This window comes from Calliphora vicina, chromosome 5 (genome assembly GCF_958450345.1).
Source record: "Calliphora vicina chromosome 5, idCalVici1.1, whole genome shotgun sequence".
In the NCBI taxonomy this organism is placed as follows: domain Eukaryota; kingdom Metazoa; phylum Arthropoda; class Insecta; order Diptera; family Calliphoridae; genus Calliphora; species Calliphora vicina.
Window position 1 is genome coordinate 111,581,015 of NC_088784.1, and position 24,766 is coordinate 111,605,780.

Genomic DNA, 24,766 nt, shown 5'->3' on the forward strand with positions numbered 1-24,766 from the left:
TAAACTGGTTTTTCTTTCCAGTTTGATGGCGGAGTAACAAGACTTTTAAATTGCCAGGTTGTCCCACGTCGATTTAAATTTGTCCCTAGTCAACTTACATATATCTTCATATATGAAGCAGGAACTCCACCAGTTGATACGTTGAGTTTTAGATGGTATTCCACCAATTTACCAATTGGATGTAACTAAGATGACGTTTTAAACTATGACTTCCATTTTTTGTTGTTGAGAAATTGAATAAAATCTAATTTCATTTCAAAATATGTACTATATATCCTGTTATTAAGAAACGCTTGTGGTGATAGCTTCCCATTACCCAGAATAAGTAAATATACAATAAGATAAGAAAAACACGTCGCCTGGATGATATAATTTGATGGTAAACAATTTTTTATCCCAAGACATATATCATTGTATAGATATATCAATTGAAATAGCATTCATTCCACAATTTTTAATGAATTCTATGATTTTACGTTTTTAAATAAATAATATATTTGTATTTACATATTTAAAGGAAATATACCACCGTTTTTAAAAGGTAAAAACGTAACAATATATTTTAAAGTCCATGGCCCTTAAGTAATAACCTTATCAAGCTACTGGAACAGCTAAGACGGGTAAACTAATTTTGTATTCCGAAATCAAGGTCTGAGCTAAAAATGGCGAAAGATTAAAAAATGACAATTGCGAAATTTGCTTAATAATTTATTAACATATTATTATGAATGTATGTAAGTATATTTCATTTACAAGTAAGGGTGTAATTCTAATTGTTAGCGTCTTTTCTTACTATATTATGGGTACGTTTCATATGACCATTAAGTCCAACAAACTGATGGAACTTCGCATCACACAATTTACAGGCAAATTTCTTAATTTCTGAGTGTATCTGACGGTGTCGTATCAAGGAATGACAATTGGTAAAACCTTTACCACAAGTTTCGCATATTTTGTCACGTATATTTAAATGCGTTTTTATATGATCCTTTAGATCGCAATTTTTAAGAAAATCTTTAGGACACATGGTACATTTAAAGGCACGTATCTTGGTGTGCATACGTGTAACATGAAGACCCAAATTGTTTCGTAATCTAAAACCTTTGCCACATAATTCACACACATGCGGTTTCTCAGCCGTGTGTACCAGTGTGTGGATCCGCAGTTCTGAAGGTATTGCAAATAGTTTTCCACAAAACTCACACGGATATTTCTTTTCAGAGTGAACCCTTTGAGCATGACACTGTAAAGCAGATTTTGAAATAAGTTTCTTTCCACATTGATCACATTGAAACGAAAAATCGCCGACTTGATGGACTTTCGATAAATGATATTTAAAATTGTGCTCTGTATGAAAGTTCTTGTTGCAAATGCTACACACGATCTTCACTTTTAATCGCTTCTCCGGCAAAAATGTACAGATTTGTAAGTACTTTTCATAGCACTTACCAAGTTTATCATTATTATTAATCTTATGTTTTCGACGTTTGTTTAAATAGTACCACGATTGTAATTGATCTATGGCATCTGATATGATTTCTTCATTGAAATCAATCTTATGTTGACTTAGTAAGGTGTGTCGAATGTCCGATATGGCCTTTAGCTTATCCTCATATTTGCCATATAACGGATGCTCTCCATCGTAGAGTAATGGAAACTTTGCATAAATATCGATAAACTTACACGTAGTATCGTCCCATTGGTCAAGTGTGAGTGGTTTCTGTTTTATTGCAACGAAATAAAGAAAATAATTATTAAAACAAGTTTTCTTTCTCAATCAAACAAAAAAACATAAAAAACCGATTTAAAATTATGTACAGTATATGTATGTATGTATTTCTTAAAATATGTATGTTTGTATGTTATAAACAAATCTAGTGTTGTAATTAATTTATTAATTTCCTCTAACAATATTATGATTACGTTTCATATGTGCATTTAAACCTACAAATTGATGAAATTTTGCATCACATAGTTTACAGGCATATCGCTTAATATCGGAATGTATTTGGCGATGTCGTCGCAATGAATCACAATTTGAAAATCCCTTGCCACACGTTGCACATATTTTATCTCGAATATTTAAATGTGTTTTAACATGATCCGTCAAGTCACGTTTCTTTAGAAAGTCTTTGGGACACATGTCGCACTTGAAAGCACGAATTTTCGTGTGGACAGCTGTAACGTGATAACCCAATTGAGTCTTCACTCTAAATGATTTACCACAAAATTCACAAACATGAGGTTTTTCGGCCGTATGAACCATGCTGTGGAAATTCTGTTCCGATTTTGTCGCAAACAATTTTGTGCAAAATTCACATTGATATTTCCTGCTGGCGTGCATTCGTTGTATGTGCTGATGAAGAATAGTCTTCTTTCCAAACTTTTTTCCACACTGCTCACACTCAAAGGGCAGATCACCTATTTGATGGTACCTGAAGAGATGGCCCTTCAAATTGATTTCCAGATTGAAACATTTATTACAAATACTGCACACATATTTCTCGCGTAAACGTTCTGCTGGAAAAAAAGTACACTTTTTCAAATATTCCATTTCGTCTGTATTCAGTTTTCTCTTTTGTAGTTGTTTGCGATTTTTGGAATGGTAATACCACAACTGTAATTGTTTTATAGCATTGGATACACACTCTTCTTTGAGATGAATGTTATGCTCATGTAAAAGTTTATTGGAAAATTCCATCAAGGATTTGGACTTTTCTTCAATGTTTCCATACAACGGATGATTACCATCATATAGTTGGGGAAACTTGGCATAAGCATCGATGAAACTTAAAGTAGTTCCCTCCAACTTCTTCAAATTTAATGGTTTCTGATACTGTTTCTATTGCGTCGTAGAAAAATAGAGGTAATAAAAAATAAAACAATTATTTATTTAAAATAATCGAACATCAAATAAAACAACTTAAAACTGTCATTAGTAGCTAAAACTAATTGATGCTAAATTTGAGGCCAATCAGATAACGAGAACCCGTGCCGAAAATCGGATAAACAATGACATAAATTGTACCTTCTTAAGAAAGAGATCTCTCCAACAAAGTATAAAACATTAATATCGAAGGAAAGCTATTCTAGATACTACATATTTTGAATGTAATCTATAATTCCCACATTAAAAACTACATCTTTCAAGGCTATTTATTATCAAAGGAAATACATATGTACATATGTATGTACAGTGAATGTCACTTAAAATCGTACACCATCGTAGTCAAATTTTATTCATTAGTTTTAGAAAGTTGATGTTTTGGAAGTATTTTAAAATGCTATTTTTATATTGTGTGTGCTATTACCTATCAGAAAATTGGGTATAATTTTAATTGCCCTTATCCACAAATAAAAAAATTGGGTAAGACTGTCAGTGCCCAGAATATCAACGCTTCATTTAAAATCGTAAAGGCACTAAGAAATAGCAAATGATACCCTACAAAGTATTAGGATTATTTAATATTAACATTTTTTTTAATTTTTAAAGTTTTAATTATAATTTAATATAATTGTACGAATTTAAGTGAAATATGAATTTTGTGATGTCCTTTAATTTTCATCAATATTTTTTTAACGAATTGAGGTTTTGTTAACTTTTTTGTTGAAATACATATTTTTTGTTCCAATTAATAAAATGACTTAATTTTTTATATAATCACCTATTATTGCCTGTATAATTTCATAATATTTAAAAAAAAAATATGTTGTACGATTTTGAGTGACACTCACTGTACATATTTGAAAATGAAATAAATATGTATGTACATATGTAAATATTTATTCCAATTCAAAGCTTTCTGTTTATTGGGAAATTTCAAATACATTATTATACATAGTACATCATACACTAATTGTTAGCGTCCTTAACGATATTATGGGTACGTTTCATATGACCATTAAGTCCAACAAATTGATGAAATTTTGCGTCACACAGTTTACAAGCGAATTTCTTAATCTCTGAGTGTATCTGACGGTGTCGTATCAAGGAATGACAATTGGTAAAGCCTTTGCCACAAGTTTCGCATATTTTGTCACGTATATTTAAATGAGTTTTTATATGATCCTTTAGATCGCCATTTTTGAGAAAATCTTTAGGACACATGGTACATTTAAAGGCACGTATCTTGGTGTGCATACGTGTAACATGAAGACCCAAATTGTTTCGTAATCTAAAACCTTTGCCGCATAATTCACACACATGTGGTTTCTCGGCCGTATGTACCAGTGTGTGGATCCTCAGTTCTGAAGGTATAGCAAATAGTTTTCCACAAAACTCACACGGATATTTCTTACCAGAATGAACCCTCTGTGTGTGACATTGTAAAGCAGATTTCGAAACAAGTTTCTTTCCACATTGATCACATTGAAACGAAAATTCTCCGACTTGATGGACTTTCGATAAATGATATTTAAAATTATTCTCCGTGTAAAAGTTCTTGTTGCAAATGCTACATACGATCTTCACCTTTAATCGCTTCTCCGGCAAAAATTTGCACATTTTTAAGTAGTTTTCGTAGCATTTGACAAGTTTAGCGTCATTAGTCTTAAGTTTTCGACGTTTGTTTGAATAGTACCACGATTGTAATTGATCTATGGCATCTGATATGATTTCTTCGTTGAAATCTATCTTATCTTGACTTAGTAAGGTGTGTCGAATGTCCGATATGGCTTTTAACTTATCCTCATATTTGCCATATAACGGATGCTCTCCATCGTAGAGTAATGGAAATTTTGCATAAATATCGATAAACTTACACGTAGTATCGTCCCATTGGTCAAGTGTGAGTGGTTTCTGTTTAATTGCAACGAAATAAAGAAAACAACAATTAAAACAATTTTTATTTTAATCAAACATAAAAAGCCGATTTAAAATAAAAAATAGCATCTAATTTGTATGTTATTTATTGTAAATTATATTTAAATTTCTTAAAATTATAAAAACCAGCAGTAAGTAACTAAAAATATTATGAGTACGTTTCGTGCCTGCACCAATTTTCAAAAATCTCTGGTCACACGTTGCAAATATTAGAAAGGAAAGATCACACTCAAAGGACAAATTAACTACTTAACATAAATGTTTTCCATATTCAACAATTTTTAAATAAATACTTCTCATTTAATTTTTATTCTGGGGAAAAGCGTTCACTTTTTGAAAGACATTCAGTTTAAAAACAACGTAAGATAAAGATCCACAACATAGTCATTATACTTACATACATATAAGAAAAAATCATTTCTAGTTTCAACAAGTAAGAGTGCTATATTCGACAGTGCCGAATCTTGTATACCCACCATCAATATTGACAGTAAAATATTTTTCTAATATAGTGGTTATATATGAGGGATAGTGTCAATTATGGATCAATCCTCACAAAAGTTGGTAGAAAGAAATTAATTAATTAAGTCAAATGTTGCCCGATTTTCGCCATACTTTACAGTATAATTTCAGAGTACTTAGATCTAATTTGTGCAAAATTTAATCAGGATTGCCGCATAGTCAAGATATTTCTGACTGCTCAAACAGTGAAATCGTGGACTGATATTGCCGCATAGTCAATAGCAAACAAAACTTATGATCAGTCAGCTAGCTCCTTCCGTTTGGGCCCTATCGTGTTTTCAACAGACAGACAGATGGACGGACATAGCTTGATCGTCTAAGCATCTTATGAGGTGGGTATAAAAATAATTAAAATATATAATTTTTTGACGGTTCCCAATAATATTGTTAATTTTATTACAATTTGCACATTTGCAGAATAAATATCCAGGCCAAAAGTCATGAAATTTAAAAAAAAAAAAAAATATTAAAATAACGAAATGAAATTTGCTCAATTGTTTATTAAATAAAATTTCATTTACAAGTATTTATGTATGTATGTATGTAAGTAGTAATTCTAATTGTTAGCGTCTTTAACTATGTTATGGGTACGTTTCATATGACCATTAAGTCCAACAAATTGATGGAATTTCGCGTCACACAATTTACAGGCGAATTTCTTAATTTCTGAGTGTATCTGACGGTGTCGTATCAAGGAATGACAATTGGTAAAACCTTTACCACATGTTTCGCATATTTTGTCGCGTATATTTAAGTGGGTTTTCATATGATCTCTTAGATCGGTGTTTTGGAGAAAATCTTTGGGGCACATTGTGCACTTGAAGGCACGTATCTTGGTGTGCATGCGCGTAACATGAAGACCCAAAAGATTGCGTAGTCTAAAACATTTGCCACATAATTCACACACATGCGGCTTCTCTGCCGTGTGTATCCGTGTGTGGACCTTCAGTTCTGCTGGTATAGCGTATAATTTTCCACAAAACTCACATGGATATTTCTTTTCAGCGTGAACCCTTAAATTATGATATTGTAAAGCCGTTTTCGAAACAAGTTTCTTTCCACATAGATCACATTGAAACGAAAAATCGCCGATTTTGTGGACTTTTGATAAGTGATACTTTAAATTGTGCTCGGTATAAAAGACCTTTTCGCAAATGTTACACAGAATCTTCTCTTTTATTCGCTTTCCGGGTATAAATTTGCACAGTTTGAAATATTTCTCATGACATTTGCTGAGTTTACCTTTTCGTCGTTTGGTGCGGTAATACCAAGATTTCAATTGATGTATGGCTTTGGATAGCATTTCTTCGTTGAAATTAATATTATGCTGCCTTAGTAGGGTGTTGTGAATGTCTGTTATAGCAATTTGCTTATCCTCTAGTTGGCCATATAACGGATTTTTCTTGTCGTAAAGTAATGGAAATTTTTCAAAAATATCGATAAACTTGCATGTAGTATCGTCCCATTGGTCAAGAGTGAGTGGTTTCTGTTTTATTGCAACGAAATAAAGAAAACAATTATTAAAACAAGAAAGAACACAGTGCTTTTTCTCCTATTTATTCAAATAAAATATGTATGTACATATGTATGTATGTATATTTCAATTGCTTAAATAGTAGTGGAATAAATTTAATTATCTTATCTAACAATAAGTATGCGTACATATTATGAGTACGATTCACATGTGGATCAAAACAGACAAATTTGTAAAATTTCGATAATGATATTTTCGCAGCGAATTTTTTTTTTTTTCAATTTCGTATTGTAAAATTCACAACAATATTTTCGTCAAATGTCATGAATGCATTGTTGTTCGTTTGTTCCAAATGTCATTCATTGTATGTTAATAAAAAAAAATAGCCATATGCACATTAGGCATATAACTAATTTTGGCGAAATTTTTGGCATACCACCACGTAATGCCCAATGTTGTATACATAAGTAATAAAAATCATTTTTTTAGGTCATTTGGAATCAAAAACATCACGCACCAACACCAATTTCTAAAATAAACCAAACAAAATCGGATAGCACAAATTTTATTTAAAACTAGATGACCGCCGTAGCTATTTACTAATGTTAGTTCTTCAAGTTTCTCCAAAAAATTTCTCTTAAGAAAGAATTAAAAATTAAAATTTCCGATTTTTTCTCTTTACAAATCATCTCCTGAAAATTTCGAATCGAATAAAAAAATCAGCCAAATCGATCCAGCCGTTCTCACGTGATGCCATTACATACATGGACCATTTTGAGCATTACACAACAATATAAAGTACTCAGTAGAAAATAAATTCTCAATTATAAAATTCTAAAACAAAAGAAAATATGAAAAATTATGAAAAAATCAAAGTTTGACGTTATAGGGGTAAATATTGAAAACTCTCCCTAGTGATGCTACCTTCTACAATTATTGTGTCATGGTTTTGGGTTTTGGTTTTGGTTTGTCAAACATTTGCAAGGTAAACGGTCGCTTTACAAATTCATATTGTTATAACTAGTGAAGCATTCAAAAAGTTAAGACGTGAATTTTTTATTTGAATACTAAAATTATGAACAAAATCATACTATTCATGAAATAGTTTATAAATGTTATGAATTGAAAATCAATGAAATCAAATCATACTACATATTTATGTTGAAACTTTTTTCTGTGCGCCTATAAAACTTTAATTTAAAAAAATGAAAAAAAAAATTTTGCATAATGTTTTTGTCACTAAAAAATAAAATTTGCCATAAAATTTTTATCTTAAAAAATTTTGGAATTTTGTTTACATTTAAAATTTTTATTTTAAAGTATAATTTGGTTCTTTATACACTGCTGAAGTTTTTTTTTCATTTTTATTTTGAGGCTAATTTTAACATTCTATTTAGCTAAGCCAAGTGATAAAACAGAATTGCAAAAATGATTAAATGCTTTGTGGAACACTTTGCACACTCACTTTGTAACAGAAACACTTATCACTTTGCCAAAAAATGTAATTTGATAAATGCAAAGTGAAAATTTGATAAGTTGTTTGTGGAATTGGGCCCAGGTTTTAAAATGGGTTAACGACGCCCATTGGATTTTTAACGAAGTCTACATTCTTAAAATTGAATAATTTGTTCTAGGAGGAAATTCCCGGAATCCCGGGAAATGAAAAAGTGCTGGAAAAGAAAATAATTCTTCAAATAATTCTTCTAACTTAAAATCAATAAACTAACAAACATAAATATGAATGTGGCAACAAATTTATTTAACCCAGTCTAGAAAAATGGCTGCGAAACACAATTATAAAATCAAAATTTTAATTTAAAAGAAAACCTGTCCCAAACATACTTAAATAATAGACCTTATTTTAAGGTTTTTTTGTTATTTATTTATTTACAATTACATTGTACATAAATAAATACATTTCAAGTACATACATACATACATATGTATTAACATTAGACTGGCACAGAAACGGGTTTTGAAACATTTGCTTTTTAATTAGCTTGATTTGTGTTTGGTCATACAATATTGGAGTACCCTTATACATAATTGGTCAATTCACAAGGTCTCCTATCAGTCATAATGTCCTAATATTTCACTACTCGGCGGCTCGGCTTAACCGACTCTTAGGCGTTCGGCGCAGGTCTCTGCTTGTTGCTTACGATAACACAATAATGACATTTTTTGCTTGAAATGCAATAACAACTTTGTGAAATATTAGGACAATTTGACATGATAGGAGACCTTGTGAGTTGACCAAATACATAAGTAAATGTAAGTTTTGGATTTGCGTACTAAACTTTAGGATTTTTCAATTTTGGTATTTTTCTCAGTTTCCTTAACATCTTTGTGAATGCGTTTTTTGTGTCTATGGAGGCTTATTAACTGATTGAACTTTTCATCGCAAAATTTACACTCATATCGTTTGATTTCCGAGTGTATTTGGCGATGTCGCCGAAATGAATGGTTATTGGAAAACCCTTTGCCGCACGTTTCACATATTTTGTCGCGTATATTCAAGTGCGCTTTAATGTGATCCGTCAAGTCACGTTTTGTAAGGAAATCCTTGGGACACATGTTGCATTTGTGGGCACGTATTTTCGTGTGGACAGCGGTGACATGATAACCCAATTGAGTTTTAATTCGAAACGATTTGCCGCAATATTCACAGACATGTGGTTTTTCGGCCGTATGGATTCTGGTGTGAAAGTTTTGTTCCGACTGTGTGGCAAATAGTTTGTCACAAAATTCGCAGCGATATTTCCTGCTGGCGTGCATTCGCTGTACGTGCTGTTGAAGTATAGTTTTCTGAGAGAACTTTTTTCCACATTGATCGCACTCAAAGGGTAAATCGCCGATTTGATGGTGTCTAAAGAGATGGCCGTCTAAACTACTTTTCATATTGAATACGTTTTTGCAAATGCTGCAAAAGTATTTATCGCTTAAACGCTTCTGCGGGAGGAACGAACATTTCTTGAAGTATTCCATTTCGTGCTTATTTAATTTTCTCTTTTGGTTTTCGTTGCGTGTCTTGGAATGATAATACCATGACTGTAATTGTCTTATGACGTTGGAGAGCCATTCGACTGTGAGTTGTATGCCGTGTTCTAGTAAAAGTTGATTTGCAAATTCACTTAAAGATTTTAATTTTTCCTCAACATTTCCAAACAACGGATGTTTTTCATCATAGAGTTGAGGAAACTTTTCGTAAGTGTCGATGAAATTTAAAGTATTTCCATCCAACTTTTTAAAATTTAATGGATTTTGATTCAGTTCCTGTTTTAATTGGGAGGAGGGATAAAGATAATAAAAAAAAGAGTAGTAGTAAAATGATTACGGATTTTTAATACTATGTAGAAGGAAGAACTTAAACAGCAGTTTTATGAAAATATAAACAGATATAAAATCTACACTAAACATTCGAATTTGAAGATATGAAACCAATGGGACGATTAAAAACAATTCTATAATTTTATATTTATGTATGTATGTGTTTATTTTACTGTTTATATTGTATATATGTAGATTAAGTAAGCATAATTATTATACAATGAAATTCTATTGAATTACGAATCTTTTTTTACAATGTTGTGCGTACGTTTCATGTGACCGTTTAGACCGACAAATTGGTGAAATTTGGCATCGCACAATTTACAGGCGTATCGCTTAACTTCCGAGTGTATCTGACGATGTCGAATTAACGAATGACTGTTCGAAAAGCCCTTTCCACACGTTTCACATATCTTGTCGCGAATATTCAGGTGCGTTTTAACGTGATCGGTCAAGTCACGTTTCTTAAGGAAATCCTTGGGGCACATGGTGCATTTGTAGGCACGAATCTTTGTGTGTATTGCTGTAACATGGTAGCGTAGTTGTGTCTTTATTCTAAACGCTTTTCCGCACAGTTCGCAGACATGTGGCTTTTCCGCTGTGTGTACCATATTGTGAACTTTTAGCTCCGATTTTATGGCAAAGAGTTTTCCGCAGAAACCGCAAGGGAATTTCCTACTGACGTGCATTCTTTGAATGTGAGTTTGTAGGGTGGATTTGATTTCGAACTTTTTGCCACATTGGTCGCATTGGAAGGGTAGGTCTCCTATCTGATGGAATCTAAAGAGATGACCCTTTAGATTGTGTTCCATGTTGAAATTTTTCTTGCAAACGTTGCAATAAAATTTCGTTTTTAAACGTTTTGCTGGCAAAAAGCTACACTTTTTGAAATATTCCTCTTCGTCCTTATGCAATCTACCGTTTTGTTTTCCTTTTCGCTGTTTGGCATCGTAATACCAAGAATGCAATTGACTGATTGCCGTCGATAGGGTTTCATCTTTGAAATCAATATTGTGTTCAGTTAATAGTGCATTTGTAAGGTCGTGATTGGCTTTTTGTATTTCCTCGAAATTGCCATACAATGGATGCTCTCCGTCGTATAACAGTGGGTATTTTGCGTAAGCATCGATGAATTTCGAAGTATTGTCATCCCATTGTTTGAGCGTTAATGGTTTCTGTTTTGTTTAAAGGAGAAATAAAGACAACAAAAATAAAACAATTATTTAGGATATTTTTAACAAATTAACGGCGATTTAAAACTATCAAATGCTATACGCGTAAATTCATTAGATTGGTATTCAAAATTAAGAAACGATTAAACGCTGTACTAGATACTTGTTGAGAAAATTCTCAAAAACGACAACAAAACAATGGGATGGATGCTTCACAATTGGTGAGAGAGACAGAGACTGAGACTGAGATAGATACAGATACAGATACAGAGAGATCGATAATTAACAATATTTATGAAGAAAATACTTTGCTTTCTGTTTTTATTTGGATGTAAGTAATGTATGTTTATTTGTAATTAAAAATTATGTGTATAACAGTTTAATTATAGTAGTAGTGATTAAAAACTATGGTTCTTTTTTCTTCACGATATTGTGAGTGCGTTTCATGTGACCATTGAGGCCAACAAACTGATGAAATTTGGCATCGCACAATTTGCATTCGTACCTCTTCACCGCCGAATGTATCTGACGGTGACGAATCAATGAATGACAATTGGAAAATCCTTTACCACATGTCTCACAGATTTTGTCGCGTATATTTAAATGCGATTTGATGTGATCGGTGAGGTCGCGTTTCTTTTTAAAGTCCTTGGGACACATGGTACACTTAAAAGCACGAATGTTAGTGTGGATCGCAGTAACATGATAGCCCAATTGGGTTTTCAATCTAAATGATTTGCCACAATGCTCACAGACGTGAGGCTTCTCTTCTGTGTGTATCTTAATATGAGTGTTCAGTTCTGGCAGTATGGCGAACTTTCGGCCACAATATTCACAGGGATGCTGCTTGCCAACATGTACACGAAGTGTATGAACTCTCAAATACATTTTCGAGTCGAACTTTTTGCCACATTGATCGCACTGAAATGGTAGTTCTCCTATTTGGTGAGCTTTAAATAGATGGAGCTTTAAATTGTGTTCCGTATAGAAAAGAGTGTTACAAAATTCACACGTCATCCTTTGCCGTAGTTTCAATTGTTTCGACGGCATGAACTTGCACATTTTCAAATATTTATCCTCGACACTACTTGTGAGTTTATATCGGTTTCCTTTGTGCCGTTTCGTATCGTAAAACCATGATTGGAATTGATCAATGGCATTAGACAAGACTTCTTTGCTGAAATCTATATTGTGTTGACTTGCTAAGCTTTGGTTTAGTTCGGATAGAGCTTTGTGCCTCTCTTCAGCACTATTAAATAACGGATGTTTTGTATTGTAGAGAACCGAATATCTTGCGTATGTTTCGATGAAGTTAGAAGTATTATCATCCCATTGCTTGAATATTAATGGACACTTTTTTGTTTTAAGAAAATAAAGAAACAAAAAATACATCAATTATTTTTCACTATTGAAATTGCTTGTCGCCACAAACAACTACATAAACATAATGGATCGGTAAAATGAAATTCTTAATTCATCACAATCACTTCATTTCATTTCATCGTTCCAGCAGCGCAATTTCGCGATTTTCTCAAACGAAATACTTATCACTGGGATCATTGAAAAAAGCGTAATAGTGCATGATATTTTGCATTCTATTTTCAATTGTACGTTTAAATGTAAAGTGGATGAAATTCAATTAAGATTACATACTATAAACATATTTTTTAAGAATATTTTTTGCCAAACTTTAACAAATTATTGATATAAATTTTTCTCAAACCTTAACATAGTCTTTTAAAATAAGTACTTTTGTTTAAATTATTTACTTATAAGATTTTATTTAAACCCCTATAAAGTATAAACCTTTTATAAATTTGAAAATTGTTTATGAATAAAGCCAAAAATTTTCTGGCTCTTTCGTTAAGTCGGATTAAAGGGGTGTTCATGTATCTATTGAAAACAGCTCCCAGAAACGAGGACGTACAGACTTATATTTTAAAAAATCTTTTGATCAAGAATACTTATCTATGATATAAATTTATACTTCAATCAAAGGTTCTAAAGAATTAATTCTTTATTCCATTTTCGAAATCAAAGTAACTGACTGTTTCTCTAAATGCGAACGAACGTTATACATATTTCGTATTTTAAATTGAAAACAACAAATAAATTTTAATTTTTCAACATAAAATACGAAAGACAATGTTCGTTCGCATTTAGAGAAGCAGGCTGTAAATGTTATATCTTAACCATTCCGTTTATTAATTAATGCATAGGCATTTCTTTCTACTTCGAATCTATTGAATTCATTCATTTGAGAATCCATTCTCTAGAAATTAATAATTTCTTTAATCATTAAAATTTTCTTTAATTCCAAACTGAATGATGAAAAAAATATTTTAATTGAATTTGTATTAGGTCTGAATTAACAAAAATTTAATCATTCAAAGGTTGAATGAATTCTGTTATGAATTAATTCCATTATGAATTAAATCAACGATGAATGAATTCTATTTAAATAAAAGACTGAAAGAATAAAACTAAAGAATTAGATATTGGGAATAGATTTATGGAATGAATGGCTGACATTTTTTAATTCCGAATTAAGAAGCTCTAACTTCAATACTATGTGTAAATCATTATTTCCATTGCTATTAATTATTTCTCAAAAATGTGTAAATTAAAACAAAAGAAAATTTGTTGGAGAAAAAAAAATAATTTAATGAAAAAAACAATATTTGGATTTTAATAGTAACCGATCCTGGGCTATACCCGATATTTTGATATATCAATCAGGTTTGTAAATTATTGGCGGCCTTCTGAAAATTGATTTCAACAGACTGACGTACATGACTATATCGATTCCGCTATCTATAACAATCCATAATATTTATACTTTATGGGGTCGCAAATGACATTTTTCATTTACAAAGTAGTTAGAGTGCAATATTGTCGTAAAAACAGACCAGAAAAAGTGTTTTTGGTGAAAAAATGTATTTTTGTTAAAAAAAAAAAGTAATTTTTGCAGAATTTATTATTGTTATCCATTAACATAATATGTTTAAATCATTGTTTTAATTGGTGCATTCTCTTTTATTAATAAATGTACTTGAACAACTTTTTATACCCTTCACCATGAGTGGCATTTTTACAGGAATTCAAGTTGAAAGCAAGTGTTAATCAAGCCTTGAATTATAGTAAAGCAATTGAATTACAGTTGTATTACACTTTATTTCAATAGAATTCTCCAATGAAAAGGAAATAGAAATTCAAACCATATGTTAATTGTTTGAAAAATATTTAATTTTTTCAAATATTTTTCAAGTTTAAAAAATAATTACATTATTACATTTGTATTCAAATCAAATTCCAACAAAATGTTCAAGTTTTCGGGCTTTGGTGCTTATTGGGTTTGTCATTCAGTTTGTAATTTCTACATTCTTCATTTGCGACCCCATAAAGTATATATATTCTTGATCGTTATAGATAGCGGAGTCGATATAGCCATGTCCGTATACCTGTTTGTATGTTTAAATTAACTTTTCGTAGTCCCCAAATAACTTGCATACATGATTCATACATATATCAACATATCCGCTATAGACCTGATGGCTGAGATATAAGGAAAAAAACAGGACAACATAAATTTTTTGCCTATTTTTTTCATATATATTTGAATTACTAAGTCATTAATGTAGTCAATATGGATATCTAATGATAGATATTTCAAAGTCCTTTGCAACGATGTATATAAGGCCATAATAAGTTGGACCTACAATGGGTTAAAATCGGAAAAAATATATATTTTATATATTCTTTTTCACCAAAAATTTTTGTCATAAATGTTTTTTCATTAATGCATTAAAAAAATTTAAAATTAATTTTTTTTTTAAATTAAAAAAAAACTAAAAAAAAAAATATATAAATTTAGTTTACCTTAAAATATTTATAATTATTATTTTAAAGTATAATTTGGTGAAGGGTATATCGTTACCTTATAGCCATGGTAGGCGTTCATATTGTTGAGGTTACGATGATTTTCGTCAAACAACCCGAATGTGAACAAAAGAGCGTAATAGAGCATAAAAAAACACACAATTCATTCAGTTTCTTGATGTTGATGTGGATATTTTATTTTTAACCCAAAAGAGCATACAAATTAAATGCCTCTTTTTGCGTACCACTGCCTTATAGAAAGATCCTAACTCGTGTTTTTTTTTTTTTTGTAAGCCCAGATTTTCATTTATTTCGATAAATGGTCCGCTCATATATCATATTTAGCAAAATAATCTGCACTTAAAACACGACTTAGGGCCTTTATATATTAAGGTAACGATATAAGATTCGGCACAGCCCAGTATAGCTTCCTTACTTGGTATTATTAGGATTATTATTATTTATTTAATAATTGTAATATTTGTTGTAATATTATTAATTGTTTTTATATTCAGTCATGTTTTACTGAAACTGATGATATTTTTGAATCTACCTGTAATATTTAGTAAGTATGCATACATTATTTTGATAAGCTTGTAGGGTTCTGTGATGTTTAAATTTCTTAATTATTAGCTAATTTTAAATTATAGCATTATTAAATTATAGTATAGTTGAAACCGATTATGGTCTATTGTCTAGAATCTTGTAATTGTTAAGTATTGTTAATCATATATACATATATGATTAACAATGTGCTCAGTTATTTTTATAACCTTTACCATAAGTGGTGTCTTCAACAAAAAAACCTATAATAGGTATCAGACGAATATAGAACTCTAATAAAGATTGTATTGCAGATCTTTAAAAATCATTTAAATTTTAATTCTACTTTTTTATTCCGGATCAAGTTACATTATTATTGTAATAATAATGCAGTTAGTAAAATCTATACAACAGATAATGTTGTTAATTTTTGGCAAAACATTCATAGTTTAATATAAAAATAATGTTACTTAATTGAATTTCTATCATTGCGTGTTATTTCCAAATAAATTATTTACTCACATTTTGTTTGTCACCTTCGGGTATAGCTTTTCTAGCTAATAAATCTTTAAGGAATTCACATTTCTCGTAATAACCTTTTGCAATTGAAGTAACTTTTTTACTATCACCGTTATCCAAATCAGATTTTATGATGACACAATACTTGTGTACCTGGTTAATTGCAGATTTTAATCCTGATGGTTTCAGGAATATATTAAACTTTTGCATGCCATTTATAATTGCCTGTTCGGCTTCTTTTTGTGCTTTCGGATTTTCAAATAAAGGATCATTGATATCCCACAAAACAGGCTGGCTTTTGTACAATTCTATAAAATCGTTTACATGCCGTTTTTTACGGTAAAATGTTGGAGTGAACTAAAAATAAAATCTGCCATATTAAAGGTATTTTGAAAATATAAGGCTGATGGTATAAAACATACCTTGTCCGTGGAAATAGGAAGTTCATTATTATCGGAATCCGAATCAGCCCCATTATCATCCTCATCACGATAATCTTCATCTTCTGAATCATCATTATCTGGATCATCGGCTACATAATCTTCATCTTTAACATCCGAATCTGCAACATCCAGCAGATCAGTTGCATCCGCACTATCCTTATCCTCTAAAGCCAATATAGGGTCAATGAATGGCTAAAAAATGGACAAAACAAAACATAAACAAATTTTGATATTATTCTTTCTGTTTGCTTACTTCAATTTCATGAACGTCATATTTTATTTCATCGGTGAACTCCTCTAGACCATCAACATCCATTTCATCTTTAATTTCAACTTCTGGCTTTGTTCCTTCATGTTCTTCATGGTCTTCATCATCATCGTCGTCGCTGTCGTCTTCATGTTTAATTTTTTTTACTGCCTGCCGTGATGGTTTGGCTTCCTTTTCAGTAAGATCTTTATGCTTCGATTTTATGTGACTTGTAAAATCATTATAACGACGAGATTTCTTCTTGCACAGCACACAACATAAAATAAATGTGTCTGTTAATTCATCCATAAATACATTTCCACAGAGAATCATTTTATTTATTTTCTATCAATTTATTTCCACAAAAATACAATTTGTATACCATTCACTTTTAGCAAATATCTATAAGATTATTTTGTTGTCTGAAAAAAACCAAGCATTTTGACATTTGCTTTGATTCTTCATTCGTTGCATCAGTGATGCCAACTGGGAAACTTTCTTAAAATAGTCTACTTTTTTGAATGTTAAAAAAAATTAATTGCAACAGTATGCACACAATAACAAAATTTTAGGAAAGTGTTTACCAGTCATGCCCAAGCCCTATACTCTTGGTACTCTTTTGTTATTGTAATTGCTCTTAGCTATAGGCTGTGTGTTTTGTATACTCACTAGAGCACTCAGCATTAGCAATACAAAATACACAAACAACTTTGTCTTATTATTTTTTTTGTCGTTCTTCACTGAATACACGCATGTTGAAAGCAACAACACTTTCGTATGCTTGCTGGTAAACATTGACGACTGCGATCATCCATGTAGATTTTGTTTTTGTTTATCGTATGATATTTTAAAAATGTGTGTGTTGAAAGTGAGTTTTTTTTTTCTTTTTTCTTTGTATGAATTGGTTTTAGCAACAACAAATATTGAATAAAAAGTAGATTTTCTTAAACTGTATTGGTGTTTACTCTTCCATAAGGAACTTGTGGGCACCCCTGGTGTTTACTATGTATTATATAAGTTTAAATCTAACTATTGGAAACAAAAGTGATAATATTATTTAATACATTATGGCATTGACACATTTTATTATTAATACTAATACTAATTAAAAAAGGCGCATCAATAAATGCAGAAACCATGCATTTTTACAATATATGGTAAAAAGTCGAAAAAAGTATATTTAAGTAAAAAATTCGTAAGTTCGAATAGTCGACAATTCATAAATTACCAAAAGTCGAAGTTCAAAAGGTCGACTTTTTAAAAATCGACTTTTTTGGAAATGTCGAAATGTTTCAACTATAGAACACTAGTAGTTACTAGAATTCGCCACTACTGTCACCAAGGCGTATTTAACAAGGTGACAGCAGTGGCGAATTTAAATAAATACAGGCGAATTCACTTATTTTTTATATATAGAGTTTGACATACGGACGTACGGGCGAATATTTTTTATATATGTAGTTTGACATTTGTGCGTGCTATTTCTATAATCAGCTGTGCTGCCGATGGCACCTTATTAAATGCACCTTGACTGTCACCTTGTTAAATTCGCCATGGCATTGTGCAATTTGTCATAAGTTCAAAGTGTGGCAGCACCATTCTCTTATTTAGTTCAGGTATGGACAATTTTTTTTTACAATGGAAATAAATTGTTTTAATACAAGACCATTCAGGGCACACTTAGAAAGGTGACTGCATCACTACAACAATACAAAAACAACAAAGTAAAGGGTACACTTAGAATGGCGACTGCATCACTACAACACTACAAAAACAACAGGTACTTTGTTTTTGTTAAAAAGTAGGTGAACTGTCATAGTTGCCTGCAAGGTGCATTTAATAAGGTGCCATCAGCAGCACAGCTGATTATAGAAATAGCACGCACAAATGTCAAACTACATATATAAAAAATATTCGCCCGTACGTCCGTATGTTAAATACGCCTTGGTCGCTACCAAGGCGTATTTAACAAGGTGACAGCAGTGGCGAATTGAAATAAATACAGGCGAATTCACTTATTTTTTATATATAGAGTTTGACATACGGACGTACGGGCGAATATTTTTTATATATGTAGTTTGACATTTGTGCGTGCTATTTCTATAATCAGCTGTGCTGCTGATGGCACCTTATTAAATGCACCTTGGTCGCTACTTTGTTAATTTACTTTGATCAAAAAGTACTGAAAAAGGATAATAGTACTGAATTTTCCATCTCCGATTTAGTTACAATCTGTGAAATTTGTTTTTTTTTCACAATCAAAGTATACCGCGTGTCTTGATAAAAAAAAATTTGTGCATTTTTCAGTAATAATAATGTCTGTGACCACTTCAAATCCCCAAAGCAAACAAATAAAGTTTTACAATCCATCAAGCTCTGCCAGTTCCGATAGGTAAAAACAACTTAATAATAAAGTACAATTTTCTGTTAATGGATGATTTTTTTTTTCTATCTAACAAATTTTTGTAGTTGTGTAAAAAAGTTTGTATCTTTATGTATACATGGATACGTATTTATAGTTTTTCTGGTGAAATCGAACTGTTAAATAAGTGTTTCCTAAAAACAAATTACTATATAATAAAAAAAAATGAACTAAGGTACAAATATTCATTGCTAAATGCTAAAAATTTACAAAAAACATGCCGGCTATGCAAACAAATGTAATGTATATACATACATATATGTATGTACAGATATGCATGTACATATGTTGTATGTTTACTGCACAAGAACCAAACTGACCTAAATGCAATTAGTAGAAGCAATCATGACTCATTGTCATCTGTTATGCATCTTCTAAGATGCGTTCCAATCATTTTGTGACCAATGAACATTATTGGTCAGCTCTAACATTCAAGTATGCATACGTATGCAGTACATAATTTAAAAATAATTATGTACATACATATGTACATATTTTTCTGCTTTACAATTGTTATATTAGAAAATAGTAAAAGCTTGATATCATTCTTTGTTATTTTCCAAATTACATATTAATGCATATTGTTGCCTATATTCCAGTTCCACTTAATTTTATACGAAGATAAGCTTGATACTAATTCAGATTCTCCTTCACCAAAACCAAATGGAGTACGAAACTATAGCTAAAGGAAATGTAATAAATAAAAATCAACTAAATATTTGATAGTTTATAGAAAACTAAAAGTAAAAATCATGCATTTAAGAGATATACATATGTTTATGTACCTATTGAATTGAAATGTTTGTACCAAAGTAATTGAATAGATCCATAACAAAACGCAATAATTCTACTATAACGATTTTTTGGATAAACGAAAAAATGTAATTAACCCTCCGTTAGTTGCAACTAATTTGTCCACAAATAAAATGTTTATGTCTATGGGTTCTTTTGCGTAAAGTAAAATTTATTTTACAATTTTATTTTTTCCTCTTTATATCCTTCACTATGAGTGGCAAGGGTACGTTTATATCAGATAGTATGTTTAGAAATTGTTAAAGTACCTATTAGCTTCTGGTGATAATAAATTTGTTTTAAATAAGAAATTTACATGTACATACACATATATGTTTTTTTTTAGCGATGACCGCTGTGATTTAACAGAACAACTTTATGTGGATCCTAACATAGCAAATGTAGAGTATTTTGGTTGTCCAGCATCGCCCACAACTGTTCCAGCAAGGACACCACAATGCTTAGAGTCCCCAGCTCGTGCGGGAGCACCACGTAGGCGACAACGTACTACTTCTATGAATAATCAAACCACAACAGCAAATCCCTCGGAATGCGTAATTCGTTCTAATAATCGAACTATTTACACAGCTGGTCGCCCACCTTGGTATAATTGTGCCGGGCAACAGGTGGAGCCATTTGTTATAGGTGAGTTTTACATACATATAACGTTAAAAATATCCAGATCATTAGTTTGTGCTTTTTAGGTATTTGCGGTGGTAGCGCTTCTGGAAAAACAACAGTGGCGCAAAAAATAATTGAATCTTTAGATGTACCCTGGGTTACGTTGCTATCAATGGATTGCTTTTACAAAGTGTGTTGTACATACGCACGTTTATAAGTCATTTTCACTATTTTATATGTTCTGCAGGTGCTCAATGAGAAACAACATGAACAAGCTCTCCTTAATGAGTATAATTTCGACCATCCCGATGCTTTCGATATGGATTTATTATTGGAAGTACTAAAGAAGCTTAAAGAAGGTCGAAAAGTGGAAGTTCCTGTTTATAATTTTGTTACACATTCACGCGAAACTACCACTGTATGTACTGATTTTGTAACAAACGTGAATGAAACTCTTAAAATTATTAATTATTTTTAGAAAACCATGTATGGAGCTAATGTTATAATCTTTGAAGGTATTTTAGTGTTTCACAGTACGGAAATTCTAAAATTATTGGACATGAAAATCTTTGTTGATACAGATCCGGACATACGCCTTGCCAGGCGATTGAAAAGGTAATAAATAGGTGTTTATTAAAAAAAATTGTCTTTCGTCGAGAAGCGAAATGCATATGTATTAATTTATTGTATCATAAACATTAACTGATTTACATTTGGCGATTAAGCGATTATACCTATAAATAGTTTAGAAATTGTATTTTCTTTGTGAAATTACAAAAATGTTAATAAAAATTAAAAAAAATATATTTTGCCATCAAACACTAATTATCATGAAAATCTAAGATAGAGGGTATTGAATAAAAAATTATTGCTAACATTTACACCTTTCTTTTTAAGAGACATTTCTCAACGGGGACGCGATCTAAGTGGTGTATTGAAGCAGTATTTGAATATGGTTAAACCATCCTATTCAAATTACATTGCTCCGACAATGGCTCACGCAGATATAATAGTTCCTCGTGGTGGTGAAAATAAAGTTGCTATACACCTAATTGTTCAACATGTTCATACTCAGCTTCAACTGGTAAATCCCCGAATTTGAATTAAAAACAAACGTTTCTATAGTTTTTATTAATTTTGTGTTTCTAGCGTGGCTTCAAGTTACGTGAAGCTCTAGCGAATTCTTACAATGACCAACCAATGCCTGAGTCCCTACATCTTCTACCGGCTACACCGCAAATCAAAGGATTGCATACTTTTATACGATGCAAGAATACATCAAGAGATGAATTTATATTTTACTCCAAAAGACTTATTCGCTTGGTAATAGAATACGCCCTTAGCCTATTTCCATTTAAGCAGACTACAGTAGAAACGCCTCAGGGTGTATTATATAGTGGCAAAAGAATGGCTACGCACAAAATTTGCGGTGTCTCCATATTGAGGGCTGGGGAGACCATGGAACAAGCCATTTGTGATGTTTGCAAGGATATTCGTATTGGTAAAATTCTCATACAGACCAATAAGGAGACCGAAGAACCAGAGTTGTATTATTTACGTCTGCCAAAAGATATTCGAGAATACAAAGTTATACTAATGGACGCCACGGTTGCTACAGGTGCAGCTGCCATGATGGCTATCCGTGTATTACTTGATCACGATGTCAAAGAAGAGAATATTATATTGGCCTCGTTGTTAATGGCTGAAATTGGAGTTCATAGCATAGCTTACGCTTTTCCTGGGGTTAGTACTCTATACGTATGTATCTCAAATGATTTTGTCTAAGAATTTTGTTTGCATTTCATTGTAGGTAAAGATTGTTACATCGGCTCTTGATCCTGAAATTAATGACAAATTTTACGTGATACCAGGAATTGGCAATTTTGGTGACCGCTATTTTGGCACAGAGCCCTCGGAAGAGTTCTATTAGTTGGTATAAGTATTGATTTATTGCTGTTATATTATAATTATTTAAAAAAAACTCGTTAACCACTGAGGATAGTAGTTGGTGGTAATGTCGTCAACATAATAAAAATTATTTCTTTTAATATGTATTATGAAATTCCGATTTTGAATTAACGTTTAACGACTAAAAAATATTTTTGCTTTCTCACTATTACTCCTCTTATTTTACGAGTACGTACTATTTAAAATATTTTAGAATAAGTTAAAATTTTCCACGTAAAGGCGGTATATACAAACATTAAATATTTTAAAACATGTTTTGAAATAAATAAATTAAATAAATGAATACATTTTTCGTTCAGATTTACTCTTTATTTATCGACTAAGAATGTCTCCAAAGCCATTGAGAAACAAAGGCAACAATACCTAAAATTATGGATAATCCAAGATATTTTTGTAATATAGCATCCAATATTTGAGAACTCTGTTTATTTTTGGGTAAAATTGTAGTAGTAGATTGTGTACACCTTGTCCATTCATCTTCCGAATCAAGAATTTCAGCATTCATACTAAATTTTGTGGTGGAGGTAATGCGCACCCTAACCGAAGTACCCAGAAGATTCTGACGCATGGGCAATAAAATCTGTTCATAACTCTTGTTGTGTGCCACATAATGAAGTTTGTCGTGAGATACTTCTGTAACTAAAACGTTGTAAACTTGACCTTCGCGACCAGCATAAGGATGATAGCTGTTGAAGAGATCTGTTAAGCGTTTTGTACGTTTCTTAACCAAATGGGCTGGTATTCTTGTCATTTTCGCCGCAGGTGTTCCTGGACGTGGGAAGTATTGATTAATAAACAAACTGGGGAATTTATACTTTTCGCAGAGAGTAATTGTCTCTTCAAAATCGGCTTCTGTCTCGGTTGGAAATCCGCAAATAATATCTGTTGCTATTGTGAGCGCTGGTACTTTTTCCCGTAAAAATTCCACAACATGTACAAAATCTTTGCGGCAATACTCGCGCTTCATATCGCCTAATACGGAATCACTACCACTCTGAACAGGTACATGCAGAAAAGAGTATACCCTTGGGTGTTGAAGCACTTTCGCTATTTCCTCCAAGTGTTCTAGAATATAAGGAGGATTTGTCATCCCCACCCGAAGCATACAGTTTTTCGGTATTACCTCAACAAGTTTCCAAAGTAATTCAGGCAAAGACGATCCAATGTCTCTTCCATACGCACCAGTATCCTCTGACGTGAGCCAGATTTCACAACAACCTTCTTCAAACGCCTGCTTAGCTCTTTCCACGATCTCTTCGGGACTGTAACTGGCCAGATCACCTCTAGCATGCTTTGTTTTGCAATATGTACACTGGTTTAGACATCCAGTGTTGATAGGTATTATTTCAATCAACGGATTTTTTCTAACTTTCGGTAAGGCCAATTTAGCTCCGGCCACTCGGCGTCCATCTTCTTTCTTGTTTTGCAGCAACCGTACGCTGTGTCCCTTCAACGTTTCTTCAACGACCTCCACAACGCGATCAATTTGTTGTACCCCAATGACGGACATTCCTTTTAAGTAGTCGGCTTTTGGAGCACCCTGAGGTACACATCCTGCTACAACCACGTGTTTTCCATTACTCATACCATGCTCAATTTCATTGCGAAACGTATCTTCGGATGGGTTCTTTACTGTGCAGCTGTTCAATAACCACAAGTCAGCATTTTCTTTACTCTCCGTCAACTGGTAGCCATATGCAGCCAACTGCCCAGCCATATATTCACTGTCTGAATTGTTATGGGCACAGCCCCAGGTCTTAACATACACTTTCTGAGTGCCAGGAATAACGCTTTCATGAAAAACTTTTTCGGGTTTAACATCTTCAACTTTATTGTTTAATCGTTTTTTTACCCTGACAGTAACATTGCTTTTATTTTGATATCGCTCATTAGGTTTAATATCCTCCGGAGATATCAGATCTTCTATATCTGCTATGTTATTCTCCTCCATGTTGACCATTGTTGCCTGTTTAATTTGTGTTTTCCTCAATAGAACTGAAAAAATGTGGAAAATT

At 31.9% G+C, this 24,766-nt stretch overlaps 4 protein-coding genes across 9 annotated transcripts; 1 reads left to right on the forward strand and 3 right to left on the reverse strand.

The window, feature by feature from the left end:
- Positions 1-695: 695 nt before the first annotated feature.
- LOC135962446 (zinc finger protein 141-like) lies at positions 696-17,405 on the reverse strand. 6 transcript variants are annotated; one of them, XM_065514373.1, is made up of 4 exons: positions 16,955-17,405; positions 16,681-16,893; positions 16,262-16,615; positions 696-1,720 (listed from the first exon to the last, which is right to left on the reverse strand). In XM_065514373.1, exons 1-4 carry the CDS (start codon positions 17,279-17,281, stop codon positions 770-772), a joined length of 1,845 nt encoding a protein of 614 aa, XP_065370445.1. In that variant the 5' UTR covers positions 17,282-17,405; the 3' UTR covers positions 696-769. The 6 variants fall into 6 exon arrangements, with proteins under 6 accessions (XP_065370445.1, XP_065370447.1, XP_065370448.1 ...); XM_065514375.1 differs by lacking the exon at positions 696-1,720 and adding an exon at positions 1,894-2,842; XM_065514376.1 differs by lacking the exon at positions 696-1,720 and adding an exon at positions 3,783-4,798.
- LOC135961606 (oocyte zinc finger protein XlCOF15-like) lies at positions 9,117-10,090 on the reverse strand. The gene has a single exon (XM_065513133.1). It carries the CDS (start codon positions 9,801-9,803, stop codon positions 9,117-9,119), a length of 687 nt encoding a protein of 228 aa, XP_065369205.1. The 5' UTR covers positions 9,804-10,090.
- A 1,780-nt stretch (positions 17,406-19,185) lies between the features above and the next one.
- Positions 19,186-23,036, forward strand: l(2)k01209 (lethal (2) k01209). The gene is made up of 8 exons (XM_065514405.1): positions 19,186-19,340; positions 20,509-20,807; positions 20,867-20,973; positions 21,031-21,201; positions 21,262-21,398; positions 21,681-21,867; positions 21,933-22,526; positions 22,594-23,036. Exons 1-8 carry the CDS (start codon positions 19,264-19,266, stop codon positions 22,711-22,713), a joined length of 1,692 nt encoding a protein of 563 aa, XP_065370477.1. The 5' UTR covers positions 19,186-19,263; the 3' UTR covers positions 22,714-23,036.
- A 2-nt stretch (positions 23,037-23,038) lies between these two features.
- On the reverse strand, positions 23,039-24,766 carry LOC135962464 (threonylcarbamoyladenosine tRNA methylthiotransferase). Its single transcript, XM_065514406.1, has one exon. It carries the CDS (start codon positions 24,709-24,711, stop codon positions 23,071-23,073), a length of 1,641 nt encoding a protein of 546 aa, XP_065370478.1. The 5' UTR covers positions 24,712-24,766; the 3' UTR covers positions 23,039-23,070.

What these genes read in the sequence shown, in the direction of transcription:
- LOC135961606 (XM_065513133.1), bottom strand. Translation starts at nt 9,803, where the DNA reads ATGGAATACTTCAAGAAATGTTCGTTCCTCCCGCAGAAGCGTTTAAGC.
- LOC135962446 (XM_065514373.1), bottom strand. Translation starts at nt 17,281, where the DNA reads ATGATTCTCTGTGGAAATGTATTTATGGATGAATTAACAGACACATTT. An exon ending in ATGACGTTCATGAAATTGAA is followed by an intron (nt 16,894 to 16,954) that starts GTAAGCAAACAG and finishes TCCATTTTTTAG; the next exon opens with CCATTCATTGACCCTATATT. An exon ending in TTCCTATTTCCACGGACAAG is followed by an intron (nt 16,616 to 16,680) that starts GTATGTTTTATA and finishes TTTTATTTTTAG; the next exon opens with TTCACTCCAACATTTTACCG.
- LOC135962464 (XM_065514406.1), bottom strand. Translation starts at nt 24,711, where the DNA reads ATGGTCAACATGGAGGAGAATAACATAGCAGATATAGAAGATCTGATA.